A 23,459-nucleotide genomic window follows, 5' to 3' on the forward strand; every position below is an offset into this window, starting at 1 on the left:
GAACTAACTTTAAAAAATACCTACTGAACATACAGCACTGTGCTAATTACTTGCATCCATTATCTTATGTTTATGTCACAAAGAAACTCAGGAGAGTAGGCAGGTAAGGAACTTGACCGGGGTCAGTCTTAATAAAAGGCTGAGCTGAAATTTGAACCAATGGTTGACTTCAGTAAGAGGGTTCTTTCCATTATGCGACAAGTGCTATCCTTGGGAGGAGCCTGTGCCATGTCCCATGGATTCAGAGGGCCCCCGTGGCATTTTTGGTACTGCCTTGCCATGGAGTGAGAAAGCCAGTGTCGAGAACATGCCTACCAGAGCCTGTACCCACGTTTTAATCCTCAGTGTAGCTACCCAGGACCCCAGATTTTTTTACGGAAACATTCCTGGACCAGTTTACTGCAGACTGTGGCACACCCCGAGGCGTAAAGGATGATGAGGGCCCTGCGGTGGATGCGGCAGGTCCATTGTCTTGGTCTCTGGAAGAGCTGAATGCGACAGAGAAGGGGAGGGGGCTTTAGCACGACTCTCCCTGAGCGACAGCATTCTGAGAGTCTAAGAAATTTAAATTCACCCCTTCCAGGCTGGAATAAAGACATATTTGCCAATGTAGGGAGATGGACTATATTTTGTTTATTAGCTTAATATATAGCTTTTAACAATTTACACACATGGTATGTGGCCTTCCATTAGTACTGGTACCCAGAATCCCACGGATGTTGTGGTGGGAGCACCTACAATCTAGATCATCTATTTGGCTGAGGGAATGAAATTATTTAACTCTGATATGGCTAAAAGATAATAAACAATATGTATATGATTACCTTACCTGCTTCAACGAAATGATTTGAAGTGATTTATATTGAGAGACCAGAGGAAATTATACCAGCAAAATAAAATAATTTTCAACCACAAAAAAGAGAAAAAAAATGAAAATGGAAGTTGACAGATCTGATAAATAGCAATAAAGGGCATATTCAACTAAATAGACTCTGTTCAATTGACGCTGAGACTCTCACTTATCTTTCAGCCACACAGCTCTTGTGGTCCAGAAAAGCGTATTTAGGGGAAATCTTACCACAGTGTGGCTCCTGCATAGAGTGAAGCCTCTTATATGGTTCATTAGCATAATTGGATTGCAGCTCCTCCCCCCCCTGAAATATATCAAGAGCAAAAGGAAGGGCCAGCAAAAGCAAATGCTCCCTGGCAAACTTCGTGCCCGAGAAGGCTTTTCTGCTCTTTAGAATCATCTTTCATTCAATATCCACGGGTGAAATTCCACACTGCTAGGATCTCAACCAGGAGATGGAGGAGGACATTCTACCTCTAGAGACAGACAGAAAATCATTTCCCGCAGGCTGATAGGGTTTAGCTGGTTGAGCATCACCCCATGCTCCAGGAGGCCATCACTTCGATTCCCAGTCAGGTCAAATGCCCCAGTTGTGGGCTTGATCCCCAGTAGGGGGCAGGCAGGAGGCAGCCGATTGATGTTTCTCTCCCCCTCCCTTCCTCTCTCTGAAAATCAATAAAAAATATAAATATATAAATATTATTAATAATAATAATTTCCCATCTTTTTATGTCTCTGAAATGTTCTTGAACAAATCACATATTGAAATGTTGACCATATTTTTTAAATAACTTTTTTTCTATATCGGTAAAATTTTAAATGTATGTTTTTGAGAACTCTAATGACAAATATTTTCTCTATTGAAATAGGTACATGAGGGTAGAAGGAGAAAAAAATAGATTCATACATTTATTTATCAATTAAATATTCATAAATGAGTGCCTACTATGTGCCAGGCAGAGAGCTAGGTGCTGAATAGATAACAGTATGTATATCAAATTTGGCCCGGCATTCATGGGGCTTATAGTATACTGTGGGATCTGTACATTTTTTCGGTACACCTTAGCAAGTACATATTTTAGGCTTTGTGGGTCAAGAGGCAAATTTCAGGCTATTGTGTAGGCACTTAGACATCCAGAGCAAAAACAGATTTTCATAAATTTTGTATCGATATGAACCATGAAAAAAAAAAAAAAAAAACAAGGTAGGGGAATAGTTTTGGCTCAAAGACGTAGTTTGATGACTCCTGACATGGTGTGTAAATAATCTCCCTTCACCAATGATTCTAGGCTTAGTGTGAATTAACAGAAGCTCAACCTTCATTTAATTTTATCTAAATGCTTTTATCCATTCACATATTCATCAAAATTTCATTGTCTCCTACATTGTGTCGGGCCCATATAAAGTTCAATTTTCAGTACATTATACTACTCCATTTAATTTTAATAAAACTATCCATCTATGGGAAAACATTTTATTCACACATGTCAGCTAAAGTAATTCAAGCACCAAAATGCCGAGGGACTATTAGAGACGAGAACATTGATAGCCCTTCCATGAATGGGAATGTCGGAGAGACATTCAGACTTACCTCCAAGCCATGCTTCTAAGTACAGCCCTGTGGGGCTTTCGTAGTCTTTTCTGTAGAGAGCAAGAGTGGGAGGGGCCACGACTTTTATTCACCCACCCATTCATCCATCTGTCCATCATCCATCCAGTCATGTTTATTGAGAAGCTACTGTATGTCTGGCACTGAGGCTAAGGTGTATATCTAGCCACATGAAGCAGAGTGCCGAGCTCTGTAACAGGGGGTCCTCTCTGTCCTAAAGGGTAAGGTAAGCTTCTCTCAGGAAAGGGCTTGACAATGACTTCACGGCTTTCTCCCTGGATCTGCTCATTGACTCAGGTGAGCCAGTGACCTCCGCTTCCCCCACCCCCTCCCAAGCCCTCCCCTGTAAACAGCATACCTGGACATCAGTCCCGTGCAATGCATTCACATCCATTTCTATCTTGGTTAGACTATCTTTCATACAGAATGATTTCAAAATACCCATCAATTCTACTTAAGTCAAGCAATTTCCTGGAATAAATCGGTGACAGGTCTGGTCCCACTGGCTCCTGTGGGGTCTTGCTGGAGGCTGTCCTAGCTTAGTGCACTGGAAAATAACTTTTGTAAAGATTGAAGAAAACAACTTGGGAATCCTCTTTTTTTCTAAAATGCAGGAGTTAATCAGTATGACAATTAACTGGTAGTAAAAATCAGACTTTATTCATAATTGTGCCGGTGGCCCTGGCCAGAGTGGCTCAGTTGGTTGGGCATTGCCCTGTGCACCGAGGGGCTGCTGGGTCAACTCCCAGTTGGTTTGGGCACATGCCTGGCTTTCGGGCTCCATCCCCGTGGGGGCACGAAGGAGGCAGCTGATGGATGTTCCGCTCTCACAAAGACGTTTCTCTCTCCCTCTTCCTTCCTCTTTCTCTAAAAATCAATTTTAAAAATCTTTAAAAAAAATAATTGTCTAGGTGCTAGACCCCATCCTAATACAGGAACTAATGAATGACTTCCAGGTTACGGGTTAATTTTCTAATGAGAAATGACAATCAAAACATTGCGATGTTAGAATTTATATAATTATCTTTGTAAAAGAATAAAGCTGTTTTGAGGCGTTCTTGTTTTCATCCTCTAGCCTAGGGTCGCCATGAGACGTTATTTTCACTATCCGTTTCACTAGAAACATCCAGGAGCTGAATCTCAAGGTTAGACCACATGTGTAAAGCTGGCGGTGAAACGCGTCATTCTGCCTCCTCTGCTTATGCTTCCCTGCCCCAGAAGAGATACATGAGGGGGTACCCTTTGACGGCTTATCTAGGAAATCCAGCTTCCTGTCTTCAATGGAGCTGATATCTTTCTTATCCCAGAAAAGGCATATGACTGTTTTCATTTTTTAAAATGTCCACTCATGGAAATCACAACTTTATTTTTTAATGCCTACACCCCAGGTACCATCTATCCTCACAATCTAAAATATATTAACTACTTTCAGCCTTAAAGATCATGATCTACCCTTAAAATCATTCTGATGATAAAAGCATTTTGTTGACCACTGATTACTATGCTCTACATAAGTAGTCAGCTTATATTAATACACATTTACATGCGTTAAGCGATTGGTCGAATTGGTTGAGTGTAAGAATCACACGGCAAATGAAATACTATATATAAGTAAGGTGTTATTTTTAATGTGGACGTAAATTCTAGTCATTCAGTGTTAGAAACTGGTTTTTATGTGTGGCTTTGCTATTTCAAGTCTATTGCAATCTCCATCAGAAACTCTACTTCTGACAGTTTGCTCCTGAGTTTGTCACTCCATGGGACCAATCCACCTGTGGTTACTAAGGCATTTTTTACCAGCAGTTTTCAACTCTAGTGTATATTAGAATTACAAGAGGATCCTTAAAAAATATTGAGCTTGACTCCACCCTAGACCAGTTCAATGAAAATCTCTGAAGTATGCATGGAGTGTGAGTACCACTATTAGAAAACAAAACAGAACAAAAAAACCTTTCAAGGTGCTCCCAACATAGAGTCAGAATTGAGAAAGGTTGAGTTAAACATTTAAATGGGAAGCAAAGGCTCTGACTAGAATCTTTATAGGAAAATTATCTGGGTAGGAGTTTTGCTTATCTATAATCTTGGATTACTAAGCAATGAAAAGTTTTTTTATTGCTCAGTATTCCAAAAGCAGATTAGAATCTTGTTCAAAAGCACTTGGAATATAGATGGAAAGTTGAAATATATGTCAAGTCAGAATCCTCAAAATATTAAATTAGTTTTAGTGAATTTAGGGCACATTTCAACTGGTCTACCAACTTTCAAATTCTTCGCAATTACTACCCAAAATGTACTTGAAACCAGCTTAATTTATTCTTTTATCTTCTCTTTGATGTGGCTATAGATGGAACTAGGACTGAATGTAACTGTGTTATTTTAGACAATAAAACAAATCATTTGCCACAGAGAAGTAATCAAGCCATTTAAACTTGTCGTGTTTCCCTGAACACCTGACTTCTTTATTTTTAGATCTTACCATATTTCCCTAATAAGTCATCAACACAACAAAATACATATTTCTTCAGAAAAACAGCATTTAACTGAAGCATCTAATCAACACATAAGCTCTCAGCTTGGGATAATGTGCAAGTTTCCAGGCTGACACTTAAGAGGCACTGGTTTGGTTCCTCTTTTTTTCAAAAAGAAAAACCTTCTTGATCAAAACCCACTGGTCAGTTTTTATTGTTTTGTTTTGAATAACGAGATGCTTATTAATTTGCTCTGAGGCAATAACAACATTAAAAGGGGTCATAAATTCTGCCACCAAGGAAGCACTGAGAGACCTCAAAGACAATATTCTACGTCACAGGTGAGTGTGCAATGTGAGTGCCACTTGTTCATGAATAGCATGCTGTTTCAACCTAAAATATGCTAACAGGCAGTGCAGTGATGGAATAATGAAAAGGAAGCAGTTTAAAAAAAAATGCAGATATTAGGTTCCAGATCCAAACTATTAAAAATCACTTAATGCTATGTAAGTAGCTCATGATTGCAGAGGCTAATTTCTATACTCTATACCACAGATTGGAAAACTATCTGTAAAGGGTCAAATAGTAAATATTTAGGCTTTTTGTGACATAGGGTCCCAAATATGACTACTCAATCTGCTATGGTAGGGTAAAAGCAATCATAAAGAATGAATGCATAAACCAATGGACGTGGCTGTGTTCCAATAAAGCTTTATTTACTAGCCTTGGTCATTGACATGTGGGTAGTAATTGGCTGGCCCTGATTCAAATAAACTTTTAAAAGTGAAATTCTGGCCCTTGGAACCACATAACTGGTCTGGAAACTGATTAGTTTACAAGATTTCTGATGCATCTGTTACTTCCTGGTCAGCTGACCTGAGATTTCAAAGGCTTTCTGATAGCATATTTTAGAAAAACTATAGGAATGAAATAATGGAAAAAGAAAAACAGAAAACAGGCCACATTTAATATGTCTGTATTTTCACTATCTCTTCTAACCCATAGAGAAGGGGCATCAGAACAAAGTTGAGTAAACAGCAGGAAGAATATTTTGGGGGAAAAAACCCAGGAATTATAAATAAGAATTTGAAGCCAGGAAAGAGTAGCTGAGTTTTGCAAAAAAAATTTTTTTAATTTACTGACATCATTCTATAGTGTTTGATAACTGGTTCACACATTTTTCTTTAAAATTCATTGCATCTTCATGTGCGACACCTTTTGTGTTTCAGTATAACATAATCAAGTTTTCCATTACTCAAGACCTGCAAATTACCGACAAAACCAAAATGAACTCAATGTAAAACTGCATCCTCTTAGACATATTCCAAAGGGCTTCAGACTGAAACACCCTGCTGGGCAGAAATATAATGGAGCCCAGGAGGTGAAGTCCCCAAGGCCCCTCTTCACTCAGCTCTACTTACTAAGCTTGTCATTAGAAGTATCAAGAAGTGAGGAGGACTTGACATCAACCTTGCAAAATTGTGAACTCTGCTTTTGACATTTCTTCCTTTTATATCCCTAATGGATTTCTTCAAGGCTGCCTTTTCAAAGTCCCGGTTTCTGGTCTCTGAAACACATTTCCCAGGCAGAAATACTTTAGGACCAGCGTTTCCGTGGGTGATTAACCTTTGTGAGGCATGTTCCCGTCTGTGGACCTACCGAAGGCTGAGTGGAATTAAATGACAGATTTATTAACTGCTTTCCTCAGTGCTTTCTTTGGGCACTTATTTATCAGACAGGATTTAATCAAGCAACCCTTTACGTAAGCAGCAAGTGTGGAGGAAGAGTCGGTATTCTTCCAGACTAGGCACTGGGAGACAGGCATAAAAAGGAAATGCAATTCTCGTCCTCAGTTTCCTCATTGGGAGTGGAACCTTCAAACTCATCCCTTACCTTTCTCAAACAAAACAAACCAAACGAAAACAGAGTGCTTAGTCTTCATATGGGGGGGGGGGGGCAATTGGGGAAGTTGAGGAACGCTGAATCAAATTCATGAACCTAAGAGCAGTCTGAGTTGAGAATTCAATAGATGTTAGCTACTATTATTTTATTAAGATAAATTAATAGTAATTATTATTAACAATAATGTAGGTATACAAACGACATATTAGGAAAGGACTGTTTTTCTCTGTAGAAAAATGTATTTTAAAAACATGATGTGGCCCTGGTCAGAGTAGCTCAGCGTTTGGAGCATCAGCTTATAGACCAAAGGGTTGCGGGTTCAATTTCAGGCTGTCAAGGGCATGTACCTGGGTTGCAGGTTTGATCCCCGACCCCAGTCAGGGTGATGTGGGAGGCAATCAATCAATGTGTTTCTCTCTCATCAATGTTTCTCTCTCTCTCTCTCTCCCCCTTCTTCCTTTCCACTCTATCTAAAATAAAAAAAAATCAATGGAAAAGTGTCCTCGGGTAAGGACTAACAAAAAAAAATTTTAAATAATAATAATGTGGCTTTAACATCAATACCATTATATTTTCAATATTTTGAATTTATCAGAAGCAAGGGAAAAATTAATAAAGAGAAAAAAAGCATATCATCTGGCCCTCTCTTGTGCTAAAGTTTCAAGCTATAAAACTACTAGAAGAAAAAACTATTATTTTATACATTCACTAAAAACTGATTACAGTTGTGTCCACTAGTAGAAAAATAAAGAAATATATAACCACGAGAAAGATGCACATGTGTTTACACCATCACATACATACATATACATATATATATATACACATTCATTCGCACAGATATTAGTTATACAGTTTAACAGTAGTTAATTTTTTTCTTTTTAATGAAAATTTGGAACCCAAATATAAAAGCTAAAATATTGTAATTAGTGATTGGGTAGCTACTAGGAAAATAAAAATAGTTGAAATTAAAAATCTGAACTGTTAGAATTAGAACAGATGTAGTGGTTCCTATGATATTCTACCCCTTTCCTTTGGGCTATGTCTATTCCAAAATTTCTTATTACTAGAACACAATGACAAAAGTATAAATGCAATCAGGTGTGACTTGATCCAAGAAAAATATGGCTAAATAACACAGTGTTAAGGCAAAATGCTTAAAGGAAGCATATAGAACAAGTATTTTAAAATGCAGGACATTTTCCATTGCCACAGAACAGCTGAACAAAAATTTCCATGAGAAAGAAAATAAAGAAAAAAAAATTATTTATTTTGCAAACATGTTGGTGGTCATGTTTTTAGCACCAAAAGAATAAAAAGATAAAGGGTAAAAGAAAAACTCAATAGGCATGTTTGATTCATCGATTCATTGGATACAGAGTTTAATGTTTAATGAATTTTCATTAATTAATTGAAATATAAAAGAAAAGTCTATCACCTACAGGCATGGAGTCTATCTAAATTCTACACTGCATTTTCCATTTTGTGACATGCTAAGAAAGCATGGAATGAAACGGTGGTGGAGTTCAATGAATGCTGTGCTAGTAGGCATCCAATCAAAGAACCATAAAGAAAGCAATGGAGACCCTCAACTACTAGTGTTAGGTTTATTGACAAAGAGATTGTGAATTTTTTAAAGACCCCATGTCTCACTGAAAACTTCTTTTTGTCTTTATTGTGTGTCCAGTTATAATAATCATTATCAACTTGATCCAAGTTACCTGCTCACAACTCTTGATATTTTTTTCATTGCTAAATCATTAGCATAAAAATATTTTACTATGATAGGCACCCTAAGTATGGCAAAACCAGTCATCAAGCAAGCAGGTTCTAGGTCTCTGTTCTTGAACAGAGAGAGAGAGAGAAACATCGACGTGAAGGAACACATCGAGTGGCTGCCACCCGCACGACCAACCAGGGCCGGGGACAAACTGCAACCGAGGTACGTGCCCTTAGCGGGAACCGAACCCGGGTCTCTCAGGACCGCAGGCCGACGCTCTAACCGCTGAGCCAAACCGGCCAGGGCTAGGTCTCTGTTCTTAAATGCTTTCCAAAATGTTACTTACGAATACAAAATAACTTACTAATATGTAATAAATGTATCATCCCCTATTTTGCTATATCAGAATAAGTGGATAGCTTATAAATAATATTTTATTTAAAAAAAATTATAAATCATTGTTATTTACTTACTGATTTAGTATAATTTTTCTTGGAACAAGAAAGGCTTTCAGATCCTTAGAGTAATAATACATGAGATGCTAGTAAATGTGAAAGAGACACCCTTGAGATTGAAGAGATGTATAGCATCACTCCTTGTCTATGTCTTGGTGTTCACAGGAACATGCAGATGTTTCATTCATTCCATACTGAAACTCCCACTACTTTACTTGAAATTATTTACTTGAAATTATGGTCTTTATTCCACTCATCAATTTAAAAGCCTGCATTCCTTCCATTCATCATAGTTTTTATCTGACACTGCATTGGAAAACTGCAACTGTCGTCTTCTGCTGTAAGCTGTTATGATATCAATTAATAGGTTATTTAACAGATGATAACCTAATTTAATTCCTATTATGGACTAGTATTTTGAGTTTCATGATTCATTGTTCATTCATTAAATGCAAATTTTATTCTTTCATTTTGTATCAAGGGATAAAAGAACATCCTAAAATGGATTAATTAGACATTCATGAAACTGATCAAAAGTATTTGTTTTCTGTTTTTGGAAACTATTGTAAATTATAAGCTAGCCTAAATACAGCAGGTCTTGGAATAACATGCTTCATTCAACATCATGTTGCTCTAATGTTTGTGGGATGCCATAGAAACTTAACTCTCATTTATATCCAGTAGCCTATGGTAAATTATTAAATATGTTATATATGTTGTTTTGCCTAAAGTTGCAGAACCTATCAATGACATTATGTGAGGACTTTGTATAGCAATCACGAGTCCATAATTCCTTAGAAAATGCTCTTTATCTCCCATGAATCGTGTGCCACTTGTGTAATAGAGATCAGAAAGTTTAGCGTTAATTTTTAAAAATAACTTTCCTGTCATTTCTTCAAGCTTAGTTAGATTGGGGTTTATAATTTTACTTATTTTCCATTTCATTCTCATAAATTAATCATTATGATATACAGTAAATATTGATCCATATGTGGTTTTCTTTTCCATGGTTACCTTTTTGCTTATAAAATCTAAATTTCTTAGACTAGCAAAATTCGCTGTTCTCTATCTTCTGTCTAGTTGACATCAACTGCTGCCAAGATATACTTCCACTTTTCCTTTCAGGTTCCTTCTTGTCTCTTCTCACAGCACCCCCAAAAACAAATACAGCACCCCCACAAACAAATACAGCACCTCCACAAACAAATACAGCACCCCCACAAACTAAAACTGTTCTTGCTAAAGCTATCACTCATTAACCAGTTGCTAAATACAGTGAATACTATTTTAAAATTTCTTAGCCTGGCCGGTGTGGCTCAGTGGTTGAGCATCGACCCATGCACCAGGAGGTCGCTGGTTCAGTTTCCGATTGGGACACCTGCCCAGGTTGTGGACCCGATCCCCAGGGTGGGGCATGCAGGAGGCGGCCAGTCGATGTTCTCTCTCATCGGTATTTCTGTCTCTCTCTCCCTCTCCCTTCCTCTCTCTCTAAAAGAATCAATGAAGAAAAAAATCTTTTTTAATTTCTTAGATTATTGGATTTATGTTCTTACAAACAATCTGTTCATCTGGCTATCATAATCTTCTCTTGGTACTTTTTAACTTTTTTCTTCTTTGTTTTCTTTTTCATTTAGTTCTTTAAACCTTAGGAACTTGACCCACCCCAGTTCCTCTGTTTCGAAGGCTCTTTGTTTCCACTTTTCTCTGCCTTAGAGTAATTTATTCTTTTACCTCCCTTTAAAAGTCACTACTTTAAAGGGATCTCCCAGACTAGAACCAATTCCCTTGTTTTACATTCACAACGATCTGATCCTGCAATTTTACTTTTTAGCCTTTACCCCAGTTACAAAGAAATAATTATCTGTGTCATTTGTCTTTCTTTTTTAGCCCAGAACTCATCTTTAAAGTAATAACACCAGGATCTAGCATGGGGCCTGGCATGTAGCGAAGACTCAGTGAATATTTCTTTAATGGACTTTGAATAAATGGTTTTCTCTTCCTCTCCACACCTATCAAATGTTATTTCTCATGCTCCTTCCCTTTACCCACTGGACTTCCTGTATTTCACACTGGGTGGTCCCACCTACTCTCTCAGTTTTTACCACAACTTTTGTATTGATAATGGCAAGATTAATATTGTCACTTCCGAAAAGATTCTTGCTGGAACAGTCTACCTAGATTCCCCATATGTATGCAGAACCAAACTATAATGAAGTCATGTATGTCAGGGGCAAAATGGACATGGTACATTGGCACATAAAGAAAACTTAATCTAACCTTACAGCAAATGACAGCTGTCCTCAGAAATCTGCAGAGGACACCAGCCAGTTCCCAAATGGCGAGTCTGTCCACATCATCTCTACTTCCTTGCTCCCCGGACACAGCACTCTGCGTTCCCAATGGGGAAGACCACTGGGCAACTAATGAGCTGTTAAAGGCAAACGACAGCCACTTTTACTCCATAATATTCCTCAGTCCGTGTGCAGCTCGGAACTCACCACTCCCTTAGCCCGAGTTACCTGAATTGCAATTTGAGAGCCTTTCAATAAACTAATTTTTTTCTTTTGTTTTAGTAAATGTACAGAGTTTGGTTTTGAAAGTTCCCACATATCTAACCCTTGGTGAAGACAAAACCTTCCTCCCCAGCCCCACTCAGAACAGCATGTTCTATCTCAGCTGCCAACTATAAACATTACTTTTCACCTCCATTCATATCCACAAGTTAACAGTACATTTTGATTCCCTCTCCTCCCCAACATCCAATGAGATACCGAGTGCAGCTAACTCCGCTTGATTTTTTTTTCAATTGGACTTTTCAACTCATCCCAACCATAACTGTCACTAACCATCCCTTCACTGTAGTAGCCAAACACCCTCCAAAATGAGTGTCTCTGTGCCCCAGGCTCGTTAGCCTTCAGTTCTTCTTCTGCCATGCAAACTGACCTATCCAAAGCTGACATCTAAGGATGCCACTTGACTATTTAGAAAATGTTACTATTTCATCATCACCTATAAGCTAAATTCAGTAGGGTCAGCATGCTCAATAAGGACTTTAATCCTTGTCTTAGCTTTGTCTTGAGTGGTCGCCAAAGTGCATAACTTGCTGGAGCTACATGAAACCACTAGCAGTCTTATTATAGAAGATGTTGCTGATTCCTTGACCTTGCTGTAGGTTGCGTTGGAGAAGCGGACGAGTCCCTCCTTTCACCTGCTAACTCACATTCATCTGTCAGGGCTCAGCCCAGGTCTAACTTCACACAAGAGCACGGTTTGTTTCCACTCCTTCAACCAAACAGCCCAGGTCTGCGGCCCTTCTCTCTACTTGCACAATCTGCACTGCCTCTTTCATCTAATGTATCATATTATATTTGCAGTTCTGCAACACAGTACTCCAAAGGCAAAGAGATGTCCTATTCTTTGTATTTCTGACAACTTTATTCATTGTTGGCATAAAGCAAGCACTCAATGAGTTTTCCATGAATGAATGAATATCTGTTTGTAGGTTAAGATGAAAAGATACTGAACGGAAGCAAGGATTGAAAATGAACCACACCTGCCGAATTAAAAGCGCTACAACTAGAGTCCCCTTCTGAAATCTGTCCCTCATGTCTCTATGTGGGGAGACTTTTCCACTGTATTTCAGTGCTGGTTCATATTAATCGGTTAATTTTATCATGTATACATCTAGTTTTCCAATATCTTCACTTTGGTTGCCTTCATTATTTATCAGATTTAATGCTTTACCAAGTATGACAGATAATTAACAAAAATGAAGCACAGAGGTTTAATTTTGTCAGGAGTAAATTATTAGGATAATTAAACATTTTCATTTAGAATTACTCATTTGAGTCTTTAATTTTCTAAAGTTAAGTCTCTAGCTTTGGGGAGTATGTCTTATGTTTTTTCTCTCATAGGTTACTTGGTAAGTAAAAACTTGTCACCTAGTGTTTACCTATTAAGTAGTCTAGACAAATAGAGTGTTGCATTATAGGAAAGGTAAATTCAATGATTTGATTGATTTCATGAAAACAACTTACTTAATGAGACGCTAAAGAACTACTGACGTTGGGTAAAGATTTTTTTTTTTATGGAAAGAGACGGGAATATGACCCTTTAACTACTATGTTATATATAAATATATTTATCAATGATACTTGGTTGGAATATAAAAGTGAATCCTAATGCAACCCTAAAAGTAAAATACCATAAACTAATTAATTATGATTAAAAGTGTTCGTTGATTTATTTTCATCTGGTAATGCGAGCTGATTCATAATGTTTTCCATTCGAAGTTTCTCTGTGAAATTCAATATAAGTTAATTTTTCAAACATCGCCATATCAACCAATCCGGTGCTTCGAAGGTGCTGGACTACCAATTTCATTAGTAGATTTGAAAGAACAAATAGGACTAACGTCGATTACCAAAATGTGTCCCCAAAGAGAAGACTGCTCAGGAGAACATGATTTAATAAAACAAAAACAATAAAAAATTCTGAGGACAGCGTTAACATTTTCTTTTCTGACTAATAAATGCCGTTACTAAACTACGTCTTGCTATAGCGATCTGAAAACTCCCGTTCTCTTGTTTCACCCTTGGTTTTCTTTCTAATTTTTTGTGTGCGCAGAAAACATTCACTCTTAATGTCATCAATCCTAAAATGGAGATAATACCTACCTGTTAGGGCTTTTTGAGGGCAGATGATGAAGATCAGGGTCCTGCAAATGATACTCTATAATATTATGACTGTTGACATGCCCATCCTGCAATCCGTCTTTGAGGGCGGATCGCCCTTGCTGTACTTCTCTTGCATTCTATAGAGAGCCACCTAGAAATCATTGCAGGGACTTACTATTACCAGCTTATCTTCTTGTTAGGACTTAGAGATTGTTTACACGTGGTCACTGTTATCTGGGATGACCATTAGCAATGAGATAAGCACATCAGTAGAAATCATCATATCAAGTTGACAATTACCAGAAGGTAAGGTCCTAAGAAGGGTGACCAAGCATTATGATTTGCCTGGAAGGAAGTGGTTTCTGGGACACAGGATGTGCAGTGCTAAAGCCAGGAAACCTTGGGCGAACAGAGATGAATTGGTCACCCCATCACACTGGGCATGACTTTGTTCTGTTCACTGTTGTATTTCCAAAGCCTTGAGCAATCCTGGAATTGAACAGGTTGTTAATTTATATTCACTGTATGAATTAGTCCATTGTAACATAAAACACTCTAATCATTTTTTTGGTACATTTACCACTCCTTTCTTTCTTCCGGTATTTTTTTCCTTTCTATTTTATATTTATAGCTTTAAAATATTAATAGTTCTAACCCTTGGTGGTTTGGCTCAGCGGTTGGAGTGTCAGCCTGCGGTCCAGAGAGACCTGGGTTCGGTTCCCGCTAAGGGCACGTACCTCAGTTGCAGTTTGTCCCTGGTTGGGTCATGCAGGTGGCGGCCACTTGATATGTCCCTTTCATGTCGATGTTTCTCTCTCTCCTTCCCACTCTGTCTGAATAAAGAATGGAAAAATGTCCTTAGGTGAGGACAAAAAATAAAATAAAATATTAATAGTTCTTGCCCTGGTGAGTTTGGCTCAGCAGTTAGAGCATCGGCCCGCGGTCCAGAAAGACCCGGGTTCGGTTCCTGCTAAGGGCACATACCTCGGTTGCAGTTTGTCCCCGGCCCTGTTGGGGTCATGCGGGTGGCAGCCACTCAATGTGTCCCTTTCACATTGATGTATCTCTCTCTCTTTCTTCCTCTCTCTCCCTTCTACTCTATATGAACAAAAATGGAAAAATGTCCTCTGGTGAGGATAAAAAAAAAATTAATAGTTCTGCATATAGTCAAGTGCACTATCCTAGGAAAATTTGAAACATTAATTAAAATACATTCACCTGCCATTTTTAAAAAGCTTAACAAATGAAGACACAGGAAGAAGCACTTTGTATGCTATAAAGCACATTTTTTATTTTTTAATTACCTTATAAATACCTAAATGTATTCCACTAATTTCCAAGGACCTAGTCTATCTCTGACATTAATCTGTAGATTTTTACTCTGTAACATCAGTTTGCTCTGATCACTAAAATAGCTCTCAAATGACTATTACAAATCACTCTCAGGATTTATTATAAATGGAGTTTCATGTGACTTAAATGGTAATGTCAATAAATTAAAACCATGTTAGCTAATAAATAAGACTTTTATCTAATCAGCATAGCTTTCTAATGAATAACCTAAATGTTTTGTCATTTGTCATTGACAAGTTTGTGTTCATAAAATTTTATAAATTATGTATACTATATAATATAAATTATATATAATGTATGTAAATAGTCTGTAGCTTTCAAAGAGCTTTTCAATATTGTAAAATTACTTATTTTGCATTTTTTTTTTTGGAGGTAGAAGTTATATTAATCATAATAAAAATATCAGATATTTTCAGTCATGCCCAAAAGTAAAAATAAAAAGAGGCGCTACTACACCCATAATACCTAGGAAATGATTTATTTACCTATGTAAGTTCCCCTAATGTTGTCAGGGTTGAACTCCAGATTGCATACCTAAAGGTTGTATAGCAGTGACAGATTCTGATTTCATATTTCTTCCGCAAAACCTCAAAACTTGCTGAGAAATGAAAGGGATGAAATATACATACGATTAGGATATGTATTGAAAAACGAAAATGCAATTGTGCATGAAAAGGTTGGTGTTGATTCTTTTTTTTTTTATCCTCACCTGAGGACATTTTTCCATTTTTTGTTCAGATAGAGTGGGAGGGAGAGAGAGAGCAAAACATCGATGTGAAAGGGACACTTCAAGTGGCTGCCACCCACACGACCCAACCAGGGCGGAGGACTAACTGCAACCGAGGTATGTGCCCTTAGCGGGAACCGAACCCGGGTCTTTCTGGACCGCGGGCCTATGCTCTAACTGCTGAGCCAAACCGGCCAGGGCAGCGTTGATTCTTTTAAAGAGTGACTTGCCTGCAAGATCATTGAAAACACTTGGGGTGAGAACACATAGCTACATGACATTTCTATGGTCAAAATTAACTGAAGTTCATTCTTTAACAGTCCGTTTATGTTGAGAACTATCTTTATAAGCATGAGTTAGGCAGCTTTCGGGCGGCTGGAAAGAGAAACTTTAATATATTTCTCTTTGTCCAACTTAATTTTTAAAATAGAACAATCTTGGGACCTATTTCAGCATTTGACTTGTGAAGCATTTTACAAATTGTGTGAAGGTTAATTTTCTTCATACTCATTTCATTAGTAAAGAAACCCATGATTTCCCCAGTATTATAAATTACTTGATTTAAAATGTATAGTAGCTACAATAAAAATAGATATCATAAAATATCTCATAACCACTTTTATGTGTGTTTTCATATACTGGGTTGGAGTGAAGCTCCATTTCTTTCTCCAAGAGACCAGCCCCGTGACCGAGCCAGCAGCTGTGCTAGATCAGCCTGCGAGCTCCCTGTACTTCCTAACTCCTGTAATGTGGAACTAAGGGCTCAGAGGGGAGACGTTCTCGTTGTCATTCAGAAGCCCACTGATACAGAGACAGTAAATGCCAGGGATTCCCATAGCGGGTTTCCCTCCTGATATCCTGGGGCTGAGGTAGGGGGATATTCTACCACGTTGTCAAAGTTAGAGGACAAAAACCAGAATGGATCCTGCTGCCTGTGGAGATAAACTCCCTAACTTCAAACAACATTAAATCCTCTGTCATTAAATCCTGGTCACGAGCCATGTACTCACTACATCTGCCAACCAGATAAAGACAGGATTGCCGCCATGTGGACAAGTTCAAATCCAGCATCAAATCCACGATAAAGCACGGCATTAATAACCTGGAGAATGAAATGAAATCACTGGGCCAGCTGTTTAAAGAGGAGCCTCCATGGTCTGGAGTTTCATAGGTCTTTGGTTTCTAGATAATGCACAAGATATATATGAGTCTTCTTGTTTACGGCACATGAAAAATTTACAAAACGAAGGAATTTCAATGTCATGTGCTCTTGTTAAAATATTCGTTTGATTTATTGTCCGTCTTAGAGTAATCAATCACTCTCCCTCTTGTTTTCCTTTTTATTGACTGGGCAGAAGAAAAATGAACAGTAGGTTTCCTTACTGCTACTAAACACTTGCTATAAAATGTAATGTTACTCTTTCATGTATAAGGTGGATACGTTCTCAAATAATGTCAAGAAAGGTTGAAATCTCAGAGGTTTTGTTGGTAGCACTTGAAGGAACCAAAAGGCTCAAAATGGTGTGTTTAGTACAACGGGTTCCTTCATCATCTAAATTTGGGTGTTCGTTGACAGAGCACGTCTAATAATTCTGAGATTTCTTTCTTCTCTCATAGAGCCAGACATGTCTCATTCTGGATCCTGATACGGCACAGTGAGACAAAAATGTCACAGCTGGTTTCTACCTAATACAGAATTTATAGGAATTCCTATTTCTTCTATTGGAAGAGAAAGAGTAAAAGGTATCTTAATGTTTAAGGCTTTTTAGACTTTTTTTTTTTTTTTGGTACGTGCCCCTAGCGGGAACCGAACCCGGGACTCTCTGATCCACAGGTCGACGTTCTAACCGCTGAGCCAAATCGGCCAGGGCTAGACTTATTTTTATCTGAAGTATCTTTTGTGCAAAAAATAACAGTCTAGTAAAATATAAGGATGTGTATATAGTTGGGTGAAATTGCTTGTATGAGATTTGACTCTCTGCTACGATACTTTATTAGAAACAGACACATAGTTTCTTAGAAGGGTGGGCCCCTCATTGGTGCTTGCATATATCAGGTCTGTGACATTTAATGACTTTTAAATATCATTATTTTGATATCCTTGTGAGAACTGGTAAGCGGCAGCACCAACTAAACAACTGGACACATCACTTAAAAATTGCATCACTTCAGAGCACTACCTGTATTCATAAGCACCCATCTGACTCTTCTACTTACCGAATCATCTTGAAGATTATTCCAAAGGATAAAAGATTCAGATTTCTTCCCACGGTAATCAATATTTACCTTGGAAATGTCATGTACACTGGGGCATCCACTTCACGTCTATTCACGTCTGTCATTCCTGTTCCGAATGCCTTCTTTCTTTTCTTTCTCCCGTGGAAATAAGCATTCCACCATCAAGTTATTTTCTAGCAGATCTGTCTTCAGAATTTGAAGTATGCAGGTCTCAAAGAATGTCCTGATGTTTAACTCTGACTATAAGGCCTAAGAGCAACCATGGACTAGCAACATGTTCTTCCTCAAGAAAACACCGATCAACGTTCCAAAGTCAAATGACCTACTTCAACCTTAAGATGACATTTGATTCCACAATATTCAGAACATGAGGGGAAATGGTTAAGCTGTCTCAGTGTGTATGTGAGCTATACCGAATCTTCCCAGTACTTTACCAATGCAAATATCTGGACATGTTTAAAGAAAATGTTGAAGCTCAAGGTCACAGCCAGGAATAAAAGCATAGGGAAAAAGTTGGCAAACCTTCTAAAACATTTTTGAGGCATCCCCAAAGAAAAATGCATACCTTAAATAGGAAATATATATAAATATTACCATTATTAATTTGGTTCATTGTCAATGGCATATTTGGGGTGCATAAGTATTAAAGAATACTGGCACTTGGTTGCCTGTGGGCAGAATGATATGAGCGATCGACGCAGAATTGTTTTACTGTAAGGATACACCAGATGTATAAAATGTCCCAACCCAGTGTGTGATTGTCTCTATACATGAATGCAGCTACTGTGCTGAGGGGCCAAAAGCCAAGTATGTTATGCAGAGCAAATACAGACATTGCTAATCATAAATACCTAGAGTTTTTGTGTCCTTTAAATCATACATTTATAGCACCTTTCAACACAAAACCTGCCATGGGAAACTTTTGTCAAAAGCATCTCTAAATTCACTGTGAAGTCAAGTTTGGCTTAACCAATCTTTCATATATGTGTGTGTGTGTGTGTGTGTGTGTGTGTGTGTGTGTGTGTGTGTATACTGTATTAAATAGGGCAAATATAATCTCCTATGGGACTGAATTGTATGCTTCATTTCTTACCTAAATTTTTAGGTCACGTTCACCTTTCATTCTATTCAGTAGAATTTATCTAACTCTTCAAGCCACCCCGCAAAGTGCAGGAGAGCTGTATTCTGGGTCTATCTCAGAGGAATTATAAGCTCCCGAGGGAAGAAGGTTTAGCGTCAGCAGACACAGGGCTCCGTAGCACACACCATGTAGAGAGGGCAGGATTTGTTCCCCTCTTGATGTACACCAATCTTCTTCGTACTAACACGTGCCAGAAATTCCTTGGTGGGTTGCTTGTTTGTTTGTTTGTTTTGTATATGCAGCTTGGGAATATAGTAAGTACATCTGATACCAAAAAGCTTGACAAATGACAGCCAACATGTGTTTTCCTTTTTCTCTAGGTTTGTTTTTTTTCCCACAGTAAAAGCAAATGTGAGTCATCTTCCTAACAAGGAAGTTAGGGAATGAGGGCGGAAAAAGCTAGGGAATTGGTGATCAAAAAATAGAAAGACCCTTGTGCGACTGCATTCGTTTGCTATCCCTTCCTTCTAGTTCTCTGACCGGCTTTGCTGGTAATGATTGGTTTTTCACACCTGGAGACCACAAAACCCTGGCGTGAGGTCTGGCCTGCAGAGTTAAGTGTGAGGATCAAAGTAGCTCATCCATTAGGAGCTGAAGTTTGCTGTCACTTGGCCAACCCTTGTTTCACCAACGGGGTAGCAGGTTCAAAGGTCACTCATAAGAGGTGTATATTTTCATTTTGCTTCACCAAAAGAAGTAAGTCATACACATATTATATTACAGTATCAGGAGAGCACCATAGTGCCAATAACCCACATTTTTTTTTTTTTTTTTTAACTTGGAAGCCAGCGTATGTTCTCAAATCTAAAAACTCCAGTTCCTTTAAGTACCTTTAGTGAATTACCACCGAATTAGCATTACTATCTCTTGGTATGCGTGTATCCCTTTATAACAAATTCCTTACTCATCATCTTTACATTTTGCGATCTGCATTTGGAAAAAAGAGTCAACTCTTCCACAAGGAGGGACAAAACCATGAATCTAGAGTGTCTGTAATAAGAGTAACCTGATACTTTACAACTCCAGGGTCACAATTTGCAGTCTTTCACATAACAGTAAAATTAGAGCTGTCTCCCAGTAGTGAACCGGTATTTCTTTAATCATGTTACGTAGATCATGAGTGACGCAAGGGCAGAAAGTAGGTCTTGTCCATTGTGTGCCCACACTAGCATCAGTGTTTATCACATAGTAGGTCTTTAATCAGTATGAATGAAACTGAATTTGCTGATACTTGGCACCAGAAATGATTTTTCCACTTGGATAATTTAGAATACCTTTGCATTCAGTGGTCATACTTTGTCTAGCCAGCAGAATTTTATGAGAGGGTAAATAAATTATACTAAAATGTTCTTCCAGTAGAATTGAATTTACTTCACAAAACCATGATTTTTTTAAATCTGAGCATTCTACAAAGGGTGACCTAAGGAGAGGGGAAAACTACCACAGCACCCTTGAATATATAGATGCCAAACTCAAGTCAATCTAATGAAACAGGACCCCATAGGGATTGATGCTGTGACTAAAAAATACTGTCGTGTTTTCTTTCTCAGAAAATAGAAAATTGAATTACCTTCCAGTGTCTCACATTTGAGCCATACTACAAATGACTTGTGTCCAGGTACAGAAAAACCAACAATATTTTATTTATAATCTTATTTTTAGTGTTTGAACTACAAATTCTGGTTCTAGAGTTGTTTAAAAGATCATGGGATTTATAGATGATCATATGTAAATTAATCTGTTGTTTGTTTACTTTTTTTTTTTTTTTCCATTGAATGGTCCTCCTCATCAATACCGAACAGGTCATTACATGAAAAATATAAGATCTTGCATTATTTTCCTTGTTCTCTTTTAAAAATCTATTTCTAATATTGCATTCCCCATTGGACTACTTCATAAGGGCATGAGGGGGAAAAGAAAAGAAAGGAGGGGAAAAAAAGAAAGACAAAATTGACTAGATCTCACCACGAGAATTCACCATAAAAATCTCAAAGTGTACCAGAATTCTTACAAAATTTCCTAGACCAGTTCCTTAGGGATTTGAGATCTATGAAAAGTATGGCAGTTGGGGAAGGCAGGGACGAGATGTGGGAAAACAGGAAATAAGTGCAGCGAAAACAGGTTCTGAGGAATACACATAATTTTTTCTGCTTTAGATCACAATAGAATTTTTAATAAATAAATTTCTTTCTTTTTTGTTTTTTGTTTTTTGTAAAGACACTTTTTTGAAACAGTAGATTTAGCCCAGTCATTTGTGTCATTTTTAATAAACTGTCTTTTTTTTTTTTTTTTTGATTGTTTGTTTTCTGTAACTCTGTCAATGTTTTAGATTTGAGTCTCTTGTACATTGTCTTTCGAGTTCATTCGGATCAATAACGGTTCATGCACTGAACTGTGTATTGAGTTTATTGTGTTCACTGTGGTCGTGTGGTTGAAGGGAGATTTGTAAGAGTTATAGTGATTTAGGTGCTCATGCTCTATCGCAGGCATGGGCAGGTGGCTTTCCATGGGTGCGTCACCTGTAATCTCGTCATCCACGTTAATGATCTCAACAGTCCTTGTCGGGGCGTGATGGTTTTGCCTATGGTGCTGCTTCCTCATCTTGTAGAAAATGACCAGCATCACCGCGGCCATGAGCGTGATGGCCACGAAACAGCCGATGATGATTTTGGTCGTCTTCATGACCTCATCGATCCCCGGCATCCCCCTGTTGATATCAGTCACGGGGACGGTGAATGTTTTTTCGGTTGACCTTGTGCTCTGTGGCGTGAGAGAGGTGGTCACATTGGTGGTCTCCCAGTCGATCACTGGAGTGGGACCCACATTGGTGTCTGTGGTCCGTGCCTCATCCTGAGAGGGCTCCATAGTCTCCACCGTGACGGTGGAGAAGTAAGTGAAAGGGGTAGTGGTGGCCGCAGTGACGTTCAGGGTGGCTGAAGCAGTAGTGTTTCCCACAGAGTTACTCACCATACATGTGTACATGCCTGTATCTTGCACGGTTACATTCGTGAAATTTAACGTGCCGTCACTGAGCACAGCTATCCTCACTTTGTACGCCCCGTGTGTCATGACCGTGCCGTTTGGAGTAATCCAAGACACGGAGGTCAGCGAGGTGGAGGCCCGGCACTTGAGCTCAGCTGCCATGCCTTCGGTGACATTGAGGTCCGCTGGGGGCTCCACTATCACAGGAGCGTAGCACGTGAAATAATTCTGGTCGAGCTCCCCAATGTACCTCCCTTTCAGATTCGGAGGCGTGTTGCATCGGGCACAGCAAGCTGTGTTGGAGGGGGCCATGTCTTTTATCCACCAGCTGAGCCACAGTATGTCGCAGTTACAGTTCCACGGGTTGTGGTGCAAGTGTATCCGCTCTAGATGATGCAAGGGTGTGAAGAGGTCGTGAGGCAGTAATGTTAGATTGTTGTGTGCCAGATTGATCTCCACCAGTGACTGAAGGTTATCAAAGGCGTTCCGCTCAATCACTTGAATCTGGGACTGTATCATCCACAGTTTTTGAAGGTGCATCAAGCCCTGGAAAGAGCCAGGCCTGATGGCAGCCAAGTGATTCCCAGACAGATCCAGCTCATCTAGTTTTATGAGTGGCGTGAGGTTAGGGATTTCCCGGAGGTTGCACATGGCAAGGTTCAAATACCTCAAGTTGGACAGACCTTCAAAGGCACCTTCTGAGATGTACGAAAGCCTTTTCAATTCGCCTAAGTCTAGCCGGCGCAAAGAAGGGATTCTGTTAAAAGCGTAAGAAGGGATGCTTTCGATGGGGTTGTTTCGCAACCAGAGTTCCTTCAGTTTAGACAAATATACAAAAGCTCCATTCGGGATGGTCGTAAGACGATTGTCGAAGAGTTCCAGAGTGTTGAGGTTCGCCAGACCATTGAAGGCCCCGATTTCAATGGTTCGGATGTGATTCCTACTCAGCTGTAGGATCTCCAGGTGCCTCAGGTGCTTGAAGCTGTTCACTTTGATGATCTGGATCTGGTTCTCGTGGAGGTTCAGCAGCCGCGTGTTGGTGGAAATGCCATCGGGAACCTCGCGCAGGTTTTTCCGGACGCAGATCACCTTGCTGAACTGGTTGCTGCAGGAGCAGACGGACGGGCAGGTCTGAGCCCGCACCAGGCCGGCCACCACGAGGAGCTGAAGAGCCAGCAGCACCACAAGCAGGGGGTCAAATAGGGCCCTGTTAAACCTAGGACCTATCATTATCTGCTGTGGATGTAAGGTCATCTTGTTCAACATTCATAATTTATCTGGTGGTGGTCCTTCTGGAGTTCAAACAGTCTGCAACACAATGAGAGCAGAAAAGAGGGT

At 39.0% G+C, this 23,459-nt stretch overlaps 1 protein-coding gene across 1 annotated transcript in view; it reads right to left on the minus strand.

Moving 5' to 3' along the window:
- Positions 1 to 21,434: 21,434 nt before the first annotated feature.
- LRRC4C (leucine rich repeat containing 4C) overlaps positions 21,435 to 23,459 on the minus strand; it is a 168,605-nt gene continuing 166,580 nt past the window's right edge. Inside the window, exon 3 of the mRNA XM_036258741.1 lies at positions 21,435 to 23,429. Coding sequence (XP_036114634.1) covers positions 21,465 to 23,387 — 1,923 coding nt within the window. The 5' untranslated portion in view covers positions 23,388 to 23,429 and the 3' untranslated portion in view covers positions 21,435 to 21,464. The remainder of the gene's footprint in view (positions 23,430 to 23,459) is intronic.

This window comes from Molossus molossus, unplaced genomic scaffold, assembly GCF_014108415.1.
Source record: "Molossus molossus isolate mMolMol1 unplaced genomic scaffold, mMolMol1.p scaffold_m16_p_13, whole genome shotgun sequence".
In the NCBI taxonomy this organism is placed as follows: domain Eukaryota; kingdom Metazoa; phylum Chordata; class Mammalia; order Chiroptera; family Molossidae; genus Molossus; species Molossus molossus.